Raw genomic sequence first — 21,115 nt, 5'->3', positions numbered from 1 at the left:
CATGTGAAGCACTGTGATTATTTTTATTACTACTCTGATTACTGGAAAACAAACCATCAAGCAAACAACAAACCCCAGCCATCCTATATGGAGGACTTATTAAGTTCCAGGTGCAACTCTAACTGCTTCACAGATATCTCATTTGACTCCTCCTTCCCCTGCAATGCGGTTGGCTGCTATTATTATCACTATTTTACAAGTGAAATCAGAAGTGGACCCAAAAGAGGTGACAAAACTTGGCAAAGTCCTGTAGGTAACGTGGGGAGAAATACTGGTTTAATGTCTAGTCTGTGCTTTGCTATTCCCAGCTGAGAGACCTTGACACTTGGGGAGGTGCCTGGCAACCTAGAAACTGTGTCTCCACTATCCCAAATGCCTGAACTCTAACATAGAATGATCTGGAAATGTGGAATTTCTTTTAAATCTTGTCTGTTAGTATCTGTTTTGTACAAAAACGTCTATTTAACTTCTATAAGGTATACATATTAGATTAGGTTATTCACGATAAAATAAAACACAGTCAATGTCCTCTATGGGGTTCTGGGACCAAGATCGGTGAGGAGGAATGGATGGAAGATACTGTTGGGGTAAGAAGGATCAGAGTTGTTGTAGGGTGCTGGGAAATGATGCTTTGTGTTATGAAGGGAGGACGGTGAGTAAATGGAGCTTCAAAGGTAGAGTCCATGGGGCCTAGTGACCATGTGGATGGACTGATATTGCATGTTAAAGATGTGACTCGCTTTTCAGCTTGTTGATCTGGATGCTATTAACAGAAAAGGGGAAGAGACCACCAGAAGGAGAGGATGTGGCTGAATGAAATATGAGGATGCAAGGGAGAGCCCTAGCAGCCACCTAGATCAGTGTGTCCCAGAAGCGCTGTGTGTGCTGTTGGTAGCACCCAAGATGCATTTCAGTGGCTCCCCTGATGGACCCTTAAGAATTAAACAATTTTGTAGTTAACGATTTACTTACGGCATGTGATATATGATAAGCCTTCACTTCTTATATTTATGTTTTCTCTTACATGCATTTAAATAAGAAAAAGGAAATTGATTTAAGGAAAAATGTGATGTAAATTATGCTGCATGTGGGCAAAAACCACGAAGGCAGTGATTGAGCTGTTACAATACGTCGGGAAGGGAATTCTCAGCTGCTTTAGCAGAACAGCCACTTGTCTTCCTGACAGCCTCCAGAGACCTTATGCCTTTCCGATCTCTTGCAGATCCCGTGCATGGCCCGCAGAACGTGGAGATAGTGGACATCCGGGCCCGGCAGCTGACCCTGCAGTGGGAGCCCTTTGGCTATGCAGTGACCCGCTGCCACAGCTACAACCTCACGGTGCAGTACCAGTACGTGTTCAACCAGCAGCAGTACGAAGCCGAGGAGGTCATCCAGACCTCCTCCCACTACACCCTGCGGGGCCTGCGTCCCTTCATGACCATCCGGCTGCGGCTCCTGCTGTCCAACCCAGAGGGCCGGATGGAGAGCGAGGAGCTGGTGGTGCAGACGGAGGAGGACGGTGAGCAGGCGAGGCCAGCCTCCTGGCAATGGGGGGTGTGGGTTGGACCCACTCACTGACTGCCACCCTGTCAGTGATGAGGTTTTCATTTTTTCCTGCATCTTTGATCTGTTCCCCAAGATCTTCCATGAAAGACCACACAGGTCGTGCATTGCACAACTCAGGTTGCTGTTCTCATGCACGACAGCAGCTCTGCCACACATGTGCTCTCAAGGTTGACCCTTCTGTGTCCCCATTCCTCTTCTCCTCCGTTTCTCCCACCTTCTCTGCCCAAGGTTCAGCTCCACCGACACCTCCTGTGAGACAGCATATATATCCTGTTGTTTCAACATGTTGAGATGGGAAGTCATGTGAATTCTCAGTTCTGTTCAAATTTAAAGAAGAAAATACATATAAAAACTTTAGCATGTACATTGCCCACAGAACTGATGATTCAATGGGTGCCCTACAGGCATCTCCAACCCAAAGTACTCAAAATTGAACCAGTTCCCTCTTCTGCACACTGACTTCTTTTCCTATGGTCCTTGTCTCCATGAACTGCATTTGGTGGCTTAAGATGGAGACCTCCATGTCAGTCCAGGAGGCTCCTTTCTTCAACCCCATTCCACCTCTCCAACTCTCAAGGTTCTAATGAGTCTGCTTCCTATATTTTATCTCCCAACATGCCTCCTAATCTGAGAGTCCTGGAATATGGAGACTCTTGTACTCCTAGAACAGACTTCCACCCTCTCTGTCCTCACCCATGCTGTTCCTTCTGCTCACACATTTGCAGGGTAAACTCCATTAATCTTTCAAGTCTTTGCTCAAATGCTTCCTCCAGGAAGTTTCCCTGGACTGCCCCAAACTTCTTTCCTAGGCTCCCACTGCAATTTGCATAGAACTTCAACACAGCACTTCTCTTATTGGTGGGATCAAATTTGCCAGTTCTAGGATTTGTCTAAGGAACATTGTCCATGGCTGAATTTCAGTTGTACCTCCAGCCAGGCTGGCTTTGGCTCTGTATTCAGTTGTTCAGAATCTGACTCTGAAATGCAAATTGTGTATAAGGAATTGATTATGGAAATTTCCTGGGGGAGACTGGGCAGGGGATAGGAAGGCAAGACAGGGAATGGGAGGAGCTTCTGGCCAAGTCCTGCAAAGGTTGGCTGCACCCTCAGCCTACAGGGGAGCTCTACAGGGCAGGCAATACATACCAGATATTCCAAGTCGAAAGGGAGCTAGAACTGGCTTCATTGTTTCAAAAACGAATCATCTTTTCCTCCAGCAGGTAGAATAACACCATAGCATTATAGTAGGTTATTGTGCACATTAAAAGGGATGGTATACAAAGAAATTAGACCTAAACCCAGCAGATCTTATTTTCTCAATAAATGTAGCTACTGGGTTTGCACTAAGTCACAGGAAAAAAGTTTCTTGACCAAGGAGTCTGAAACATAAGTAACTCAGAAACTGCCCAGTTGCTCTGGGAAATCCTATCAGGATCAAGCCATCCCCTGGAAATGGTTGTAGAGTCTATTGCATAAACTCTCAAGGAGTAGTGGTGTACTGGGCATTAACTGAGATGCAAAGTGGGGTCAAGAGGGTGGCTTAGTGACTAGTGTTCACAGGGCATCCCCAGGGACAGAAAGGGAAGAGCAGCAGGTGCCTTGCTCACCCTGGACTATTCTTTGAGGATGATGGTGCACCTGCAAATCCCAAATCAATCCCAGTTTTAAGCTGTGCTTTAAACCCTTCCTTTCTAACTCTTGACACTAAGAGAAAAAATAAATAAACAAATCAACAAACCACAGAGCCTGTATCAAAACAATGCAAGAGCAGCAATGCTTTGAACTTAAATTTATATTAAACATCATTAATAAAACATCCATTCCTGCTCCAGGAGGTGTGTGGACGTTATCCTAATAAAGACAGCAGCTTACAAGACTCCAGGCCTCAGCCTGTAGCTCAGAAACTTCCAGCAGGAAGGTCTCAGCAGAGTGGGGCCACCCTCTCTATGCCACAATTAGACTCCATTCTTCCTAAAGAAGGAGGAGACATTTCCGTTTGCTGGGGCGCTCATTCACCTCCAGCAGGAGCTAAAGATGGAGCATGGCCCGGGCCATTAACTGAAGCTCCCCTCCGGGAGCCAGCGAGAGCAACCTCTCGGATTGAGCTGACTGGCTCCGTGCTGCTTTTTGTCCGTTTTTCCAAAATTGTCTTCTGGGGAATTTGTAGAATTTGTCATTTCAGCACCCCAGTGCCTTTGAAGACCTGAAAAGTAATCTACTGCTAGAGAGAGAAGCTCATGGCCCCAGAGCCCCATGGCGTCATCTGGAAGCAGCTGTTGGTAAAAGACTAAACAGATTCTTATTTTTTTTTCTCTTTTCCACAAATGTCTCAGACAAAACCACAGTTTCCTTATTTCATGGTTACTCTTCTATTATTAAACAGACTATGGTCAAGATTGTGAAATGGAATATAAGAGGCCTTAAAGGATGAAAACCATGTCGAAGGGGTCTCCATTCAGCCATTTTTTGGCTGCTATTTATTGAGCACTTATAATGTCCTAGGCACCAAGAAATAGGCTTGCTATATACAATGACTCCTGTGTGTATATGTATATGTGTGTGTATGTGTGAGATTTTGTTGTGAAATGGTTCAAAACTACTAGAAAAAAAAATGAAAGATTAGTACTAAAAAGACCTGAAAACCCTCTGCACAGATTCAACATATGTTAACATTTGCTACATTGACTATTTCATATAGGTGATAGGTTTGTATGATATGAAAATATGAAATACACACACACATATAATTTTTAGCTGTTTGAAAATAGATTACAGAAATCATGACACAACCCATTAACAGTTTAAAAATAAGAGCATTCTCCTACATAGCCACAATATCATATGACATATAAGAAATTTGGCATTAATTTAAAGATGATCAAATATATAGTCTATTTTCGTATTTCTAATATTATTTCTAATAACATTAAACCTGATTTTATATGAGAAAACCAGAGTGAAAAACATTTCTGGAAAAAAAATATTACATGGTTCGTGGTGCCTATTTCTCACTGTATCTTGGCAGGAGGTCCCCAGAGATAGGGAGCTCCTCTCTCAGTGATGTTACCTCTGGTCACTTAATTAACACAGGGTCCACCCGCCCCCTCCACTGCAAATGCAGTACTTTCTTCTCTTTGTAAAGTTGCTGTGCTGTGACAGAGATGGTATTAACACCCTATTCCCTCAAAACTGTCACTCAAGGGTTGTAGCACTCCTTAACTAAAGTAATCAAGTGTTACTTACATTGGTGCTCGCAAAAGGGTGGCTTTAAAATTCATCATTCACCTATGTTTTTATTAATTAGCTTTCTTCTTTATAGAAGAGTTTTTCTCTCATCTCCCTTCCTGTGTTTACTATCCTTATTGACTCATAGATCATATTTTGACTCAGTGTACAAGCATCCACCACCATCGTTACTCTTCTGGAGGCTCAGGCTGTCATGACGAAGGCCAGCAGGAGTCCCTTCAGGTGGGCTCCAGGTCCTTTTGACCTGCCCTCATTTGTCGTCCTTGCTTCTGGCATAGCACCATGTCCTCTTCTACCCTTGTGATGTCCCTGCCATGCACCTGAAGTCAACCACTTCTCTCAGGATTTCTGGATGCTTTCAGTGGTATTTTGGCCCTAAGATCTACATCTGACGTGAGCTCAACATAGTGATATTGCCTGGAGGTACTACCTCTCCAGGTAGAAAGAGCTAGGGAATAGAATTTGTTTTAAATCACGATCTTATCCTGATCCAACCCTGATGCCTCAGGATTCTTCTCCACCTTCTGCCCAGACATCCCCTTCTCCCACAGTGAAGATCCTGAATCTAGGGTTTTCATTTATTCCATCCTACGTATAAAGTAGTTTCAAAGTTACAGCAGCAATCCCGTGAACAAACAATAAAGCTAATTTGGGTTGAAGACCTCAATTTTTCTGTCTTCAGTGTTTTTAAGGCTATGTCCCACTGAAGATGGGCGGTCGAAATACAGTGCTCCAAAGTTCAGTGTTTATCTCCACATGCTTATAATCTCAACTTGGTACCCAATTAGATCCATTTGTTTCAATATTAAGGTTTTCCTTCCCCTCATCCTTTCTTACATTAAAATGTATTATTGTTGTTGTTTTTTTAAACAGGTGAACGGTTGCCTCTTTCAAAAGTCAAAACTCTTTAAAAAAGGGTCCATCTGAAAAGTACTGCCTCTGTCCTTATTTTTGTTGCATAGTTCCCACCCTGAAAGACAGCCATTTTCATTCATTTCTGGTTTATCTTTCCAGTAGTTCATTTTGCAAAAAGTACATGATATTTTCCTCTCCTCCTATTTTTCTGTAAGAGGTAAAGAATGGATACACTTGGCATCTTTTTTTGTTGTTGTTGTTGTTCACTTAGTATATTCTGGAAATCACTCCATGTCAGTTAGTACAAAATTCCCTCATTCCCTTTATAGCTCCAACGTACTTCATTGTGTGGATGAATATACCTAAGTGTCTGATGGACAATGAGGTTGTTTCAATTATTTGCTATCACAATACTGCAGCAAATAGCCTAGTGCCGGTGTTGTTTGCTATTTGTGAAGATGTATCCCACTGGAATCAAAGAGCTTATGCATTTAGATACCCTTCACAGAAGTTGTATTATTTTGTCTTTTCTCCAGTGGGGTAGACTCATATAATCTTAATAGCAAGTGTGAAAGAGGAAGCACTATTACTTATTGTGCAATGGAGAATTTTACGTTCCCATTTACAATAATTTCTAAAATCATAATTGACTTTAATAGCTAACATATATCAATGTATTCTGACACAGCACCACATTCCTGACTCAATATATCAATTGTGTGTGTGTATGTATGTGTGTGTGTTTGTGTGTGTGTGTGTGTGTATATATATATATATATATATATATATATATATATATACACACCTACTTGATATTTTATTAATCATATAATAGATATGTTATTTTATTTAATATGGTAACTTCAGCTGAAGCTCATGGGCTCTAATTGTAAAGAGGACTGGCACATCTCAAAAATGGGTACCTTTATGTCCACTTCTAATGAGCCTCTTCATGTGGCTTCTCAGGTTGCCAGCTAGGAGGAAACTGCATGTTGCTAGGGACAGGTACCTCTAGAGTAACAAGATGTGGCTGGTAAAACTCATAAAGAGGAAAGTAATAGGGAAAGCACAGATGGAAACCACAATATGGCAATAGGTAGCTCAGTCCACATTCATACAGCATGAGGGTAGAAAGCTGAACAGACCTTACTAAGTGCTGAAGGCGTCATTTCATTAGAGCTCAGTACATCACAGATGGTTACCCAGATGACCTTGAGGTATTAGAAAGGGTGAGGAGACATGCGATTGTGTTGTTTGGGTGTCCATTTGAGCTGGGCACTGTGCTGGCACTCTGTTCTGACAGTCAGTCACAAAAGCTGTGGTGCAGATGCTATTGCTACAGTTGGGCAAAAGAGGGATCAACAGATCCCAAAACCTTATCTGTGAGATCTTCCCTGAACACTGTACCAAAATCTCCCTAGCATTCTTCTGCTTTGTTTTTCTTCGTAGCATGTTGCAATTTTATTTCTTTATTATCTGTCCTTCTTAAAGGAATGCAAAAATCATGAGAACAGAACTTTGATTTTTCTTACAGTTATGTATACCCTAGCACCAAGAATAGTGCTGGCCTGTAGTATGTGCTCATTAACCTTATGTTGAATGAATTAATGAAGGAATGAAGTCAAAGCCTATGTCTCTTTCATGATACCAGAGTGTCCCATGTATGGGTATTGTTTTAATGTTTTCTTTTTAGCTCTATTCAAAGCTGATTCTTATTAGCTCGATAAAGCTGATCATTGGCATCTCTTTCCTCTTCAGTAATATATGCATTGAAATCAACCATGGTAGGAATATTTACACCGTAGCAATTGGCAAATAGTTTAGTTTTATATTTCCTAGAGAGCTTGTGGTGAAATAGAAGCACTCTACTGTGTTGCACAATAAAAGTCTATATTTGATGTCTTAGCTTGTAAAGATTTATTAATCAGAGAAAATACTTATTTTCTAGTATGACTACAAAATATGAGTGGGTTGAAATTATGTAAATCTCTGACTTTTCCCCATAAAACTCACTTATATACTCTGGTAGCCCCTGAACTAATCTCAAATTATTTTGATTTCTCTTAACCCGTTAAATTTTGAGTTTTCAATTCTGTGTATGTATCAACAAAATTGATACAGGTGCATTAAAATAGTTTGGAAATTATAAACTAGAGCTTACATATTCTTACATGTATTTTCATACATACATAACACATATATAAATGCTCTTATCATTCACTTATTATTTTTTCTGAAAAGACTAGACTTCTGAAAGCATAATAATTATCTTAAAGTTACCATAAATGGCATAGTTGTTGGTCAGTTTAAGTTTTTATAGGTATTCCACATGTAAGATGATGGGACAAAATGGGTTAATCAACAATCAACCAACAAACATGGCACCTGAAATGGAAGGGCAGAACAGACCTAAGTGAGACAGATAGGAGGGTAAGTTCCTGTTGATTTGTGCAGGGCTCTGTGGTTTATTATTGTTGTTGTTGTTTTGGGGGGTGGGTACTGGGCATTGAACTCAGGGGCACTCGACCACTGAGCCACATCCCCAGCCCTATTTTGTATTTTATTTAGAGACAGAGTCTCACTGAGTTGCTTAACCCCTCACTTTTGCTGAGGCTGAATTTGAACTCATGATCCTCCTGCCTCAGCCTCCCAAGCCACTGGGATTACAGGCCTGAGCCACAGCACCCAGCCTCTATGTTTTTGTATATCCTCCAAGCTCACCATCTTTAATCCCACTTTTTTGATGGAGAGGAGGGGATATAGGACAGGAAAGAAAGGGAGAGGAGAGGAGAGAAGAAGAAGAAAGAAAGAGAAAGGAGAGCAGGGGAGGGGAGGGAGAGAACCTCCCTCGATCACACTCTGTCCTCCTTTGCATTGAAATGAAAATTTCCCTTAAATTACCACCTGACTTTAAGGCACAAGAAAACATCTGGTTTAATTACAGTGAATTTACATGAACCCACTGACAAGAAGCACAGTTAAAATTAGCAATTTTAGTGTGCTTTTTTTTTTAAGAGAATGAAATTATAAAGTAATTAACCTTTGTTGTAGAACTCTGTCAAAGGGATGGAAAGTTCCATGCTGTTTAGAAGAAGAAATGAAACTGTGGAAAGGGAAAATGTGGTTTCATTAAAGAATTATAAAGAAAATAAAAAGAAGGGAAAAGAGGCTCAGGTGTAGAAGTCAAGACAAAAAGGGAGCTTTTTATCACAAAGTCTTTTCACGATGAGATAAAGCAAAAAAAGACTCAGTTAAATCAAAGGAAAGCCAGTCCACCTTGGTGAGAAGGGTGTCTTGACCTATGGAAAGGTGATGAGATGGGTGGGACTGAGGCATCCAGACATCCTGACTCTGCAGCTAACAGATGCTGTGATTGCCCTTTGGGCCTTGCACCCAGGTATCTACCAGGTGATGGGGAAAAGGAATGATTCAGAAAATACTCAGAAACAGATGGATCTGAGATCTATCCAGGCCTTATTCTTTACTAACTTAGGCCACTTTTGTTAAATCACTTGCATTCTGTATGCTTTAGAGTACCCATCTATAAAATGGGAATGACAATACCACCTGCCTCTTCAAGGTGTGCTACGTAGGAGTCCACACGCAAAGTCCTCAATGTGCTGTCTGCCAAGAACTGGGCTAAGTGGTGTGTGGCCAACATCAGACAGAGTAGGCAGCTCTTGATTTGAGGGTGTTTAACTAGGAAATGTCAAACTAAGCATCTATGTGAAATTTCCAATTGCTGTGAACAAGGGGCCATTTTTAAATAACATCTACTCATTTTATAATAGGAATTACTAACGTCTTGCTCTGATCACATCTAGTCTCTTTCACTTCCTCAAGTTCTGTAGCTCCAAAAATTCAACCTTACTAGGATTTGCTTCCTGTTCACTTCCCTTATTCCCTTCTCTTTCCATATTAAATTTATTGACCAAGTATTACAATCACTCTTTACATACTCCTTCAATATTTCAGCTCCATTCTCATTTCCATGTTCTCACCACCCTGGGTCCTTCTGATTGTCTGCCTCTCCTGGGCCTTTCTTTTGTAGCTGACCACACACCACCATTTTGGATGCCCCCATTGAAACCAGGAGAGCCACTGGAGCAGGCCTTGAAGGTGTCCAGTGGTGCTGTGTTCCCTGGTCCAGTCACCCCTCCACTCTTCTATTCCTCCCCTGTCTTCAGAACTCCAGCCTCTCCACCCTGTCCTCACATCCCTTCATGACCTTGTTGCCTGTTTTACTGAGAAAATTGAGGCCACTCAAACAGATTCCCTCAACTTCTCATCAGTCACATCCCACCCAGATAGTTGACCTTTCCTCATGATTTTAGGGAATGAATCATTTGCTTTCTAAATAAAGACCAGTTCCTCCACTTAATGCACCCAATTCTATTTCCATTTACCTATGGGAGGTCATTTTTCCAGCAATTGTCTGCCGTATACCCTACATCAGAGTTTCTCTTTGCAACGGATCATATTTATGACCTTCCACAAACTATATTTTTAAATCCCAAATCACCCAGTCCTACTTTCTCCTCTAGGTACTATATCAGTCCTTAACTCTGGGCCTATTTTCCCCTTCTATTTTCTCTTGAACACACTCAACCAAAGGAGTTCAAATCCCCGCCATTGAGTTATTTCACCAAAACAGTTCTTTCAAGATTTACTGTGATCTTACCATATCTAATTGTCATTACTCAGAGAATTAGAGCTTCTTGTTTCTCCAGCTGGTCATATTTGGCATAGATGGTTATAACATCCTTCTTTTTTTGCTGGGCTTCCAGGACAGCACATATTTCTAGACTTCCTTTTCCCTCGGTGGCTCTTCCTCTTTGATTTTTGGCTGGTTCCTTTTGAACATCTCAACATTCCTGGCTCCATCTCTGGGATTCTTTCCTTTGTATCCATACCAAAGGCAGGCCCCCATCTTAAAATGTAGGCTCTGTGGACAGGCCATCTCTCTGCAGCTACTCAGCCCTGCCATGGTGGCAGGAAAACAGCCAGAAACAATATGTAAATGAATGGGTGTGGCAGTGTTCCAGTAAAATTTTATTTACAAAAACAAGCAGCTGGTTGGATTTGCCCAGAGGGCCACAGGTTGCTGGCCCTGAATCCACATTCATTTTCCTAATTGTTTTCTCCAATCTTTTGGCTTTAAAATGCATCCATATGTTAATAATTTCTCCAATTGATATCTGCAAGCCAGACCTCTTCCCTGCCCTCCAGAGTCATTACCCAACTGTCCATTCAACCTCTCCACCTGGAGGTCTCATTGGTATCTAGAGTTGAACACATGCAAAACTGAGCTACTTAGCATCCCTCTACCACCACCAGGCTCCCTCTGTCCTCTTGATCTCAGTTAGAGCAGCTCTGTTTTATTACTGGCACAAGCCAAAAACCTTGACTCCTCTCTTTTGTCAGATCAGAGGCCCTGCATTGCATGACTCCAAGGAAAAACCTCCGTGTTGTGTTGTCTGATTGGTACCCCTGCCTTTGTGCAAAGAAACAGCTTTGCTCACTCTCCACGTCCAATTCACCACCATATTCTCTTGGCTTATCCTTCAATACAGAGGCTTAGAAATGTTGACCCACTTGCCCAAACGCTCACAGCCTCTACTGATGGCCCCTTGGTCCCAGCCGCAGTGATCTTCAACATGGATCATGGCAGCAGTCTCCTGAAAGGTTTGTCACCTTCAACTCTGGCCTCTGCATTCTTAACACTGCAGCCAGAATGATCTTGTTAAGCCACGAGACAAATCACATCAACCTTCTGCTCTGAACCCTGCAATAGCTTCGCATGTCACAGAGATTAAAAACCTCAAGGCTTTACAATGACTCATAAGGCTCCCAGATGACCAGAATTCTCCCTTCTGGTTGCATGTGACCTCATCTTGTTCTACTTCTGCCTCACTTCACGAATCTAATCATTGTTGTTTTCAAATATACCAAGTATGCCTCTGCCTCAGGGCCTTTGCATTTGCCATTTCTTCTGAGTAGAAATGAACAGACAAGGCTGGCTCTCTCACCTCCTTCAGGTCTTTATTCTTCCAGGATCATCTTCTCAAGACATTTTATTAAAAATTGGAAGCCCCTTACACCACACTTTGTCTTCCTGGAGTTCTTTAGCATTTATCATCTGACATACTGCTTTTTCACCGTGCCTTTTATTATCTGTCTTCTCCCACTAGAACACACTCCACAGAGACAGGATATTTCTTTCTATTTTGTTTACTGCTCCATTCCAAGTACTTAGAACAGTGCCAGGTAGATAATATGCACACATAAATACGTTATCGAATCAATGAATCCCGAGTCCTTAGAGACAAGATAAATTTTACAATTATTTACCATAGAAATCAGAAGAAGATTGTAGAAAGCTGTTTAGCATCTGCAGTGAGCTATGAGAAAATAGAGCTTCTGTGGATCACAGTAGAACCCCATTCAGAAAGAACAGGTTGAGGTAAGGACACCACTGTAAATATAAACCATCCTGACTGGCTCTGCAAGAATTCAAATTAGTGATCTCCGTGCAACATGAGAGCAGTTTCCCGAGAATGCCGTGGGAGCAAGGGAAGGAGCCAACACATAGAGTAATTGTTTTGTGCCAGGCAACTTGCAAAGCATTTTATGTATATTAACATTGAATCCCTGAAACAATCTATGAGCTAGGCACTGTTTTATCCCCGTTTTAAATGAAAAAATAAAAGTGAGATCCAGAGATGTTAAGTAACTTGTCCCAGGTTAAACAGCAAACAAGTGGGAACAGAACATAAACGCAGGAAGTCTGACTTCAACCTGTGGCTGAGTCATTGCTCACAAGTCTAAATGATGAAAGGAAGAGTTTGGATCCAAGATGGTGATCTGATCCCCCTTTTAAACTGTCTTGCTAAGGAAATAAAATCACCATTAAACTGGCCCTGAGAAGAGGATGCTATATGCCTCTTGGTGTATAATTTTATGCTAACTAACACACACCCATTCCAGAAAAAAAATTAATATAAGGCAACATAGGGGAGAGAGACCTACTGGGAAGGAATGGCAGGGCTGGGACTTTAGGGAAAGAAAACCTTCTGCCACAAGAGGGAGAGACTTTCAAGCATAATCACATTAGATCCTCAACTGTCACTGACCAGGGCTAAAGGCAGGGTGGACCGTGGGCAGGAGCAGGGATAGAGGGAGCTCTACATTGTGGGCCACTTGGGTCAGCAGCAGAGAGGATGAGAGCTTTCAGGCCATGCCTGTTCCCAGAGCACATGGCTAACAGAAAAGAGAGGGCTCTAACAGGAAGCTGTCAATGAAAAGAGGCACCCCAACTAAAGGAAGAAGCAATGCTTCTGGTAACTGTAGGTTGTCCCCCCCAAACATCCAAAAGCCTTCTGCCTGCAGAGAGTCCGCCTGCTGCCTGGTTAGTCTCCTTCACTAGCCACTCTTCACTCCCCCACAAGACAGCTAGACCCCTTATCTGGCCAAGTAATGCATGAGCATGTATAATTCCTGCCCTTTCCCTCCGAGATGGAAATACTTAAACAGGGGCTCGTGGAAAGGTTGCTGAACAGATGAAAAATGCCCTCGTTCTTATTAAAGGGGGCTGCCCTGATAATGCAGGATCGATATCCCCAAGAATTACAGCAAGAAACTAGATATTTTAAAACAAAGACACTAATGTGCATTCCCAAATAATAAGAAATAAGGGCTGGAATGAAGCATGTTCGTGGAGTAGAAGTTAACACTGCATTCGTTCTCCAGCCCTGGTGTTTGCAAGAGTTCAGAACAATTTACTAGACGTGTGTTTAAGAAACAAAACCCATAAAGAAAAGCAAGGTCATGGTAGGCAGCTGGCTACTGCTAAATTAATGAGATGTTTATTTGTTTTATGCACTTGTATAGAATTTATTTCATAGTTAAAAGGGTAAGAAGGATAAAGACTATCTATAATTTTGTATCAATATATTTGAAATCTAGGTGATAGAGGAAAATTCCGGGCAAAATATTGATTTCAAAACCTGCTTCAAGGGAAGAAATTTCCTAAACAGTTTTATAACAAACAGAGAAATAGAATCACTAATTTAAACTTTTCCAACAAAGAAATACCAGTTTCGGGTGGTTTTCCAAGTACAATCAGACAACTGCTCAAGGAATTTGTAATCCCAGCCTTACCTCCATGCTTTCCAAGAGACGAAAAAGAAAATTCTTCCCCTCCCCAGTTTGTGACATGACTGTAACCTGACTTCAAAACCAGACTCACTTGCAATGAGGAAAAAGAAATCAGATGCAAATACCCCAAACAAGACATTAACAAACAATCCAAAACTGCACAGATAGGAAAAAAATAATTCATTTCAAAAAATCAATACTGATTCAAATTTAGTAAATCCATTTATGTAATTTGCTACATTAACATATTAAGAGAGAAAAGCATATTATTACTAAAATGGATGTGGTTAAAACTCAGCATGATTTAAAAGCAAAATATCCTTGTATATCGGGAATAAGATGGGCCTTCATAATCCTATAAATGATAGCCATAAAATACCATACTTCAGAATGAAATAATAGCACCATTATCTTTAAAATTGGAAAAACACATACACCTGTCATTATTCCCATTCAATATTGAATTGGTGGCCCTCCTTGAAGTCAAGAAAATAAAACATTAAGATATTAGAAAGAATAAGACTGTTATTAACTATGGATGCTATGATAATTTACATAGATAACCCAAAGAAATTTGTATACAAGTTATTATAATTAATATATTTGCTGAGATGTCACATTTAAGAAATCAATTGCATTTCTATTCACCTAGTAAGAATGTGCTATGTTCTTAAAGATACCGTTTATAATAGCAATAAAAACATAAGGTATTTAGTAATAGACTAACAAAAGTTTTCAAGATGTATATAAAAATATATGAAACAGAAAAATATCTAGGAAAGCCCCATAACAGAGATATACCATGTTTATAGACGAGAAAATCCAATATCATAAACACACAATAATATAAATACACAAATTGTTTCCCAACTGAACTTTAATTCATGCAATACAAAAGCAAACATTTTTTCCCAAAATGTGCAAGCTGGTCCAAGTAAGTAGAAAAGGTAAGAATAACACGAAGAACAAAGTAATATAACTTGTTCTTTCAAATACCAAGACTTACAAATTATTATTAATTAATCAGGTGGGCTATTGACACAGGTTTAGTGTAAGAACAACTGACCAAAACAGAACTAGAAATAGATCCATACAAGCCAAGTCTCCAATGACTCAGGAGGCTGAGGCAGGAGGATGGCCATTTAGAGGCCAGTCTTAACCACTTAGTGAGATTCTGTCTCAAAATAAAATTTCAAAAAGGGTAAGGGTGTAGCTCAAAGGGTTTAATTCCTAGTACCACATACCAAAGAAAGGAAGGAAGGAAGGAGGGAAAGAAAAAAAGGAGAAAGAGACTGACCCGTCCATAACGTGGAAATGTGAAAGAAATTAAATGTAGCAGGACAGATCCACTGAATTATTAACATTTTCTTTTTCTATGTGTGGTACTAGGTCAGGGGTGAAGAATTGAAATTGATTTCCTCCTTCACAGCAGGCATAAAAACACAATTAGAAATGGGTTGAGTTCATTTTTATTGAAGGCATAACTTTAAAAATTTTTATGAGATTTTTAAGAAAACGTTCTTGTGATCTGGGAGTAGAAAAAGTGTCTCTTAAATGAGACTGTTTTGTTGAAGTTTATTCAGAAGCAGATCCCAAGATAAGGATTCCAATGGAAGAAGTTCATTTAGGATGTCACACTGGTGAGGGAAAGGGAGAAGGAACAGGGAAGAGGAGGAAGCCAGTACAAGATGGGCCAACCAGGCAGTTACCCCGTGAACAGCTGGTTGTAGCATCTTGTCATTCCAAGTGTGGTCCAGAGACCAGCACTGACTTGGTGACTCATTCTGGCCCATGTCAAGATAGGTACAAAAACAAAAAGAAAGTGATTTTAAAAAGGAGTATCTTGCATTTTAATTGATTTTTTAAATTTCAATTTTACTATCTTGGTGATTCATTCTTATGCTATTTTATGATAGTCCCCTTGGGTTGGAAATCGTCATCGTCATCTTCCTGTTTGGGGTAGTTGGAGAGCACTAATAGAATGTGTCTCAGGGTTAGCCAACAACGTGAAGAGGAAACTGAGGTGTTCATTCATCAACTTCCTACCTTTCATTGCTTAAAAGATATTTTGGGGTCATTAATTGCCTGGCATTTCTTGCTTGCCCCAAGTTTACTTCCATAGCCTTCGGGTAAAGCAATATAGCATTATTTTATAGCATTTTTAAGAAAGATTTAGGACAGTATCTACTACTAAATTTGTCTGTCTTCCATGAAAAACTCTGATAAATCTGACTATATTAAAATTAAGAACAGATCAATGTGTGGTTCCAGGTGAGGGACGAAGAATTGAAATTGAATTATAACTTCATAGTAGACATAAAAACACAACTAAAAAGGATTTCTATCGTCATTCCACCATTAATTTCTGAGTTTATTACACAGGAATTATCAGTCATGGAATATTCCATCAAATTTCATTTTAGCCATGGAATCGATCTATGTGTAATATCTTAAAGGCTGCCCTGTCCTACTCACTTGAAATTATATACATAAGAGTAAAAGTGAAAACCTGCGTGTGTGGGGGGGGAACTTTTTGGAAAGAAATCAACCATAGAACAAACCAAAACAAAACCCTGGACCAAAAGAATAAAGTCTCCCCCTAGGAAAAAAAAGGGGGGGTGAGTTCATTTAAAGAGAAAAGCAAGACACAAACTGAATAGAAAGTGTTTGAATAATACATATAGCAAATAAAATAAATCATATCAAGAGTTTACCAAGATCCTCTGCAAATCTACAAGAAAGAGTCAATAATGTTCAAACATTAATAAGATGATCACCTTCTTTAGGAAACAGGTTAAAAACAGATAACATCTCAGTAAAGTCTCATTTTATACTTACCAGATGGTCAGGAATTTTGGACCCAGTGATACCAAGTATTTATCAGGATATAGAGAAGAGGGAACTTGAGGGAGTCTATACTTCAACCAAATTTTGAAAAAATTATTTAGCATTACTCAGTCCCTCAGTGTACAGGTCCTTTTCTTAAATACACCTTGAGAATGTCCATAATATTCATATGAGCCATGTTCTGAAATAGCTCCATCTGGAAATCACCCTAATATCCATCTATAGAAGAACAGTGAAATAAATACAATAAGATGATATTTATGAACCGGAGATGAATGAAATACATCTATGTGCATCCATGTGGATTAATCTCAAAACTATGGTGAGTTACAAATGCAAATCTTGTACTAAAAAAAACTATGTGTATATAAAGGAAACCAAGAAGAACTAAATGAGAACTTGTCTTGTTATAGATGTATATATTTATAACTCCAAGTAAAAATAAAGAGATTGGCTAACAAAAGATTCTGCGTAGAACTTGATGTTTTGTTGTTACTGTTGATGGGAAAAGAAGGAGTCAGTAATGTGAGGCATACAGGATGCTTTAATAATCAGTGATGTCTCATTTCTAAAGCACATAGTGGGCACATGTGTTCATTTCGTAATTATTCTTTAAAGTATATGGAATTGCATACAATTTTTCCTATGCAAATGCAATGGGATCAAAGTAATAAAGTCCTAGAAATGTAATTTGTAAGGAACATTAAAAAACTCCTATTTTTAACCAAGTGACATAAAAAAGAAGCATTAATAAGTGAAGAGTTATATGGCATTATGAAACAGAAGAACTCATGGTTCTAAGGAGGTGTCCTGGCCCCCCAAAAGAAGAGGAGAATGCACCTGAACTGCAATAAAAGTTCTAGTGGAATGGTTTTGAAATGTTATAAAATTATTCTGAAGTTCTTCTGAAAAAATAAATGGGTATTGATATTCCAGAAAACTTTGCAAAAGAAAAATAAGGAAAGAGAAGGCCTTGTTCTCCCAAGTATTAAAGCATGTCATTGCTACACAATAGAGGAGTCCTATCACAGGAGAAGCGACAGCTCCGTGAAAGCTGCCCAGCATATGCCAGGATATAAACTAACTTAACATGGTGCTAAGATGGCATTGTAAATCCCTGGGGAAGTTTTGACTGGTCAATTAACTGTCCTAAGAAAATTGTAAGGAATTATAGTTAGATTTCTATTGGGTACAATGTGCTAAATAAATTCCAGATGGATTATAGTGTTAGCTGCAAAGAGAAAAAGATGGGAATAAATTACAAAATAAATCATAAAATAATTATTCATTGGGGTTTTATGTTTATCTTATTGGATATGAGAAAGAGAATTTTCTCTAAACTGGAAAGACCAGGTTGCCTAGTGCTACTAGCTTGGGTTTTACTGTAGTATCCACCAGACAGATGCTCCTCCACCTCCATCAGAGAGACCCTCTTCCACCTCCATCAGAGACATGCTCTCTTCCACCTCCCTCAGAGACATACTCTCCTCTACCTCCCTCAGAGACATATTCTCCTCCACTTCTATCAGAGACATACTCTCCTCCACCTCCATCAGAGAGACCCTCCTCCACCTCCCTCAGAGACATACTCTTCTCCACTTCCACCAGAGACATACTCTTCTCCACCTACGTCAGTAAGACAGAACCTCTTCTACCTCCATCAGACAGTCAGACTCTCCTCCACTCCATCAGGTGGATCTTCAGATGAATGGGCAGAATCTACAGCTCCCTATTCTGCTCACTTTCTGCTTTGCAATGATTAAAACATCTGGATTCTTCTCAAATGCTTGATGCAACTTGTTCCTCATTTCATTATTTGTAGATAACTTTACCACCACTTCATAAGAGACCCATTAGGATACCTCAACTCCTCCCTCGAAAGCATCTACAAATTTTCTCATCTCTCACAGAGGGAAAGGGACGTTCTTTCCACTCACCCCTCCCTGTTCCTGCCTTTCGGGACCCTCACCATGTCAGTGAGCCCCTCTCCCTTCTCCACCACTTCTCATCTATTTTTGATTCTTCCTGGTCACCCTGGTCATGTCATAACCCTGCCCATCTTTGGGAGGGGACACTGTGTGGGCTCCATATTTAATCGCTGCTATTTCTGCATTCTCACTTCACCTTCCAGTGCTTTCTCAACCCTCTCCACGATGGCTTGTGATACCAGCATTCTCTCCAAATCACTCATGCTCAAGTCACAACCTTGAGGACAGAACATTTGAATCAACGGGAAAACCTAAAGGCACATCTTACTTGACTGCTCAGCCGTATCTGTCATTGTTGACCAGTCCCTTCCTGAACCTCTTACCTCCAGTGTTCCAGTGACAGCTTGACGTCTGGTTTCCCAGCAGCCTCTCTGCACACTGACTCCACTGTCTCCCATCTCTCCATTTTTTTCTTCCTAATTGTTGAGAATGGAGCTCCTCTTCATTTAGTCTTCTTTTTTTTTTTCCCAACTCTTTCTATACTGTAGCTGCAAGGTTTTAGTTCCCAAACATGGGCCCCAGTCTTGTAGCCCCAACCACTATTCAGCCACACCTCTTGGATGTTCTACATACAACCAGGGCCACTTCACCACTGAGCCACATCCCCCGCTCTTTTTGTATTTTATTTTGAGACAGGGTCTCGCTAAGTTGCTGAGGCTGACTTTGAACTCGCGATCCTCCTGCCTCAGCCTCCCAAATTGCTGGGTTTGCTGGCATGCTCCACTGTACCCAGATAAGAATCCCTTTCTATAAACAACAGTCTGATTCCCTAGTTGCATAAAACAAAGTGCTGGGCCCCACCGTGACATGTCTCTTCCCTTTTTGTCCTTATTCATCACCATCCAGTCATGTTAGTTTAGCATAACAACAGTCTCCTCTGCAATCCATTTTTCTTCTACACTGCCTCTCACTGGTCCAAAGGAACAATCCTTTCGCCCAGAATGACAATAGCAATTTCCTAACTGATTTTTCTCCTTCCATTCTTGACCTCAAAAAGCTGTCCACCACACTCCAACATGCTCTACTTTTGCCCTAGTAACTTCTACTTATCTATCAACATTAATGTATTTGCCACTCAATATCCTGACATGCAAGACTAAATTTTCTCTACTTGATTCTCCTAATAACTTATGACTGTACCTCAGAGTTAACAACTTTGACGAATTAATTTGCGTGTTATTTTTTAAATATGTGTCTCCCTTCCCAGAGCACAAGGTTTTATTAAGGATTCGACTACATTCCTAATGTCCCTCCTAGTCCCTTGGTCATATTAAATACTCCAGAAATATTTAGAGGGAGGAACGGGGGAGAGAGGAAACAACAGGAGATCTGACTAAGCAAAAAACTTCTACATACCTAAAAGATTTCTAAAACAAATGAAAACCTGGCAAAAATATTTGTAAACTATACCAAAAGAGTGTGTCCTCAAAAGCAGATTATAGTTATAAGCCCATAAGATAAAAATGAGCAAAAATAAAGAGGCCTATAAGCAAATGAGCAGAGGGTGTAGAGCGCATGTTCCTAAAAGAATCGATGCAAATGGCTAATTAAATTGAAAAAAAAAAAAAGTCTGTGCTCTCCAGTATTCTAAAAACGATACACACATGCACTTAATTTTTTAAATAGTGTTGGCAGACATCAGAACTAGGCATATTCTTCTGTTGGAGAGCCCAGATTTGTTCAAACTTTCTGGAAGGCAATCTGGTAATACGTGTCAAATCCTTAAAAATAACATGGCTTGCCCACTTTGGCCTAGTAAATTAATTTCTATGAATTTATTTTCAGGACATCAGCAAAGTTGCATGCATATACCTTATAAGAATGCTTTTTACAGTGCCACTAAGAATCATGAAGAATTTAAACCAAATTTAATGCCCAATAAGAAAGGATTGGTGACTAGGACTATAAGAGAGATGTTTTCTTCTAAGCAGATATTAAACCATATAATTTCTAAAACACTTCAGGTTTTTTTTAAATTACGATTTGTATAATGACAAAAGAGGGTCACAACACAATACACACAGGAGGGATTAAAATTTTAAAAAATAAAATACATGCATAAGCATATTTTATATTTTTAAAAACAAAGTTTTAAACTGTATTCATGAAAAACTGGAAAATATCTTTAAAAATGGGTAGTGTGAGTGACTTTTTCTTGTATCTTTTTCAAAATCTTTTAGTATATTCTTAATATTCAACAAATTGTGAGTATCATGTCCATAATGAGGAAAACTAAACATATTTTAATTTAACAATGGGGAACTGATTGCAACATATGGCCAAGGCTATATCTAGAGAGGTGTTGCATGATGATTAAGGGTATATGACTTGAAGCTCATAGACAGGTGTTCTGTTCCCTCTTTACAACTCAAGAGCCATATGACCTTGAGCAAGGTATCGGCATTCTCAGAGGCTGGCTCTCTTATCAGCACAAAGGAGATAATCCATACTGGGCA

General features: G+C 40.0%; 1 protein-coding gene across 6 annotated transcripts in view; it reads left to right on the top strand.

Annotated features, from left to right (window-relative positions):
* The window catches only part of Ptprt (protein tyrosine phosphatase receptor type T), a 1,068,074-nt gene that overhangs the window by 655,544 nt on the left and 391,415 nt on the right, over positions 1 to 21,115 (top strand). For all 6 annotated transcript variants that reach the window (XM_058575678.1, XM_058575677.1, XM_058575682.1 and 3 more), the window contains exon 8: positions 1,223 to 1,519. In XM_058575678.1, the coding sequence (XP_058431661.1) occupies positions 1,223 to 1,519 (297 nt within the window). The remainder of the gene's footprint in view (positions 1 to 1,222; positions 1,520 to 21,115) is intronic.

Source organism: Marmota monax, unplaced genomic scaffold (genome assembly GCF_021218885.2).
Source record: "Marmota monax isolate L192 unplaced genomic scaffold, Marmota_monax_Labrador192_F-V1.1 WCK01_AAM20220418_F8-fsc00014, whole genome shotgun sequence".
Lineage (NCBI taxonomy): Eukaryota > Metazoa > Chordata > Mammalia > Rodentia > Sciuridae > Marmota > Marmota monax.
This window is presented reverse-complemented; position numbering and strand designations above follow the sequence as displayed.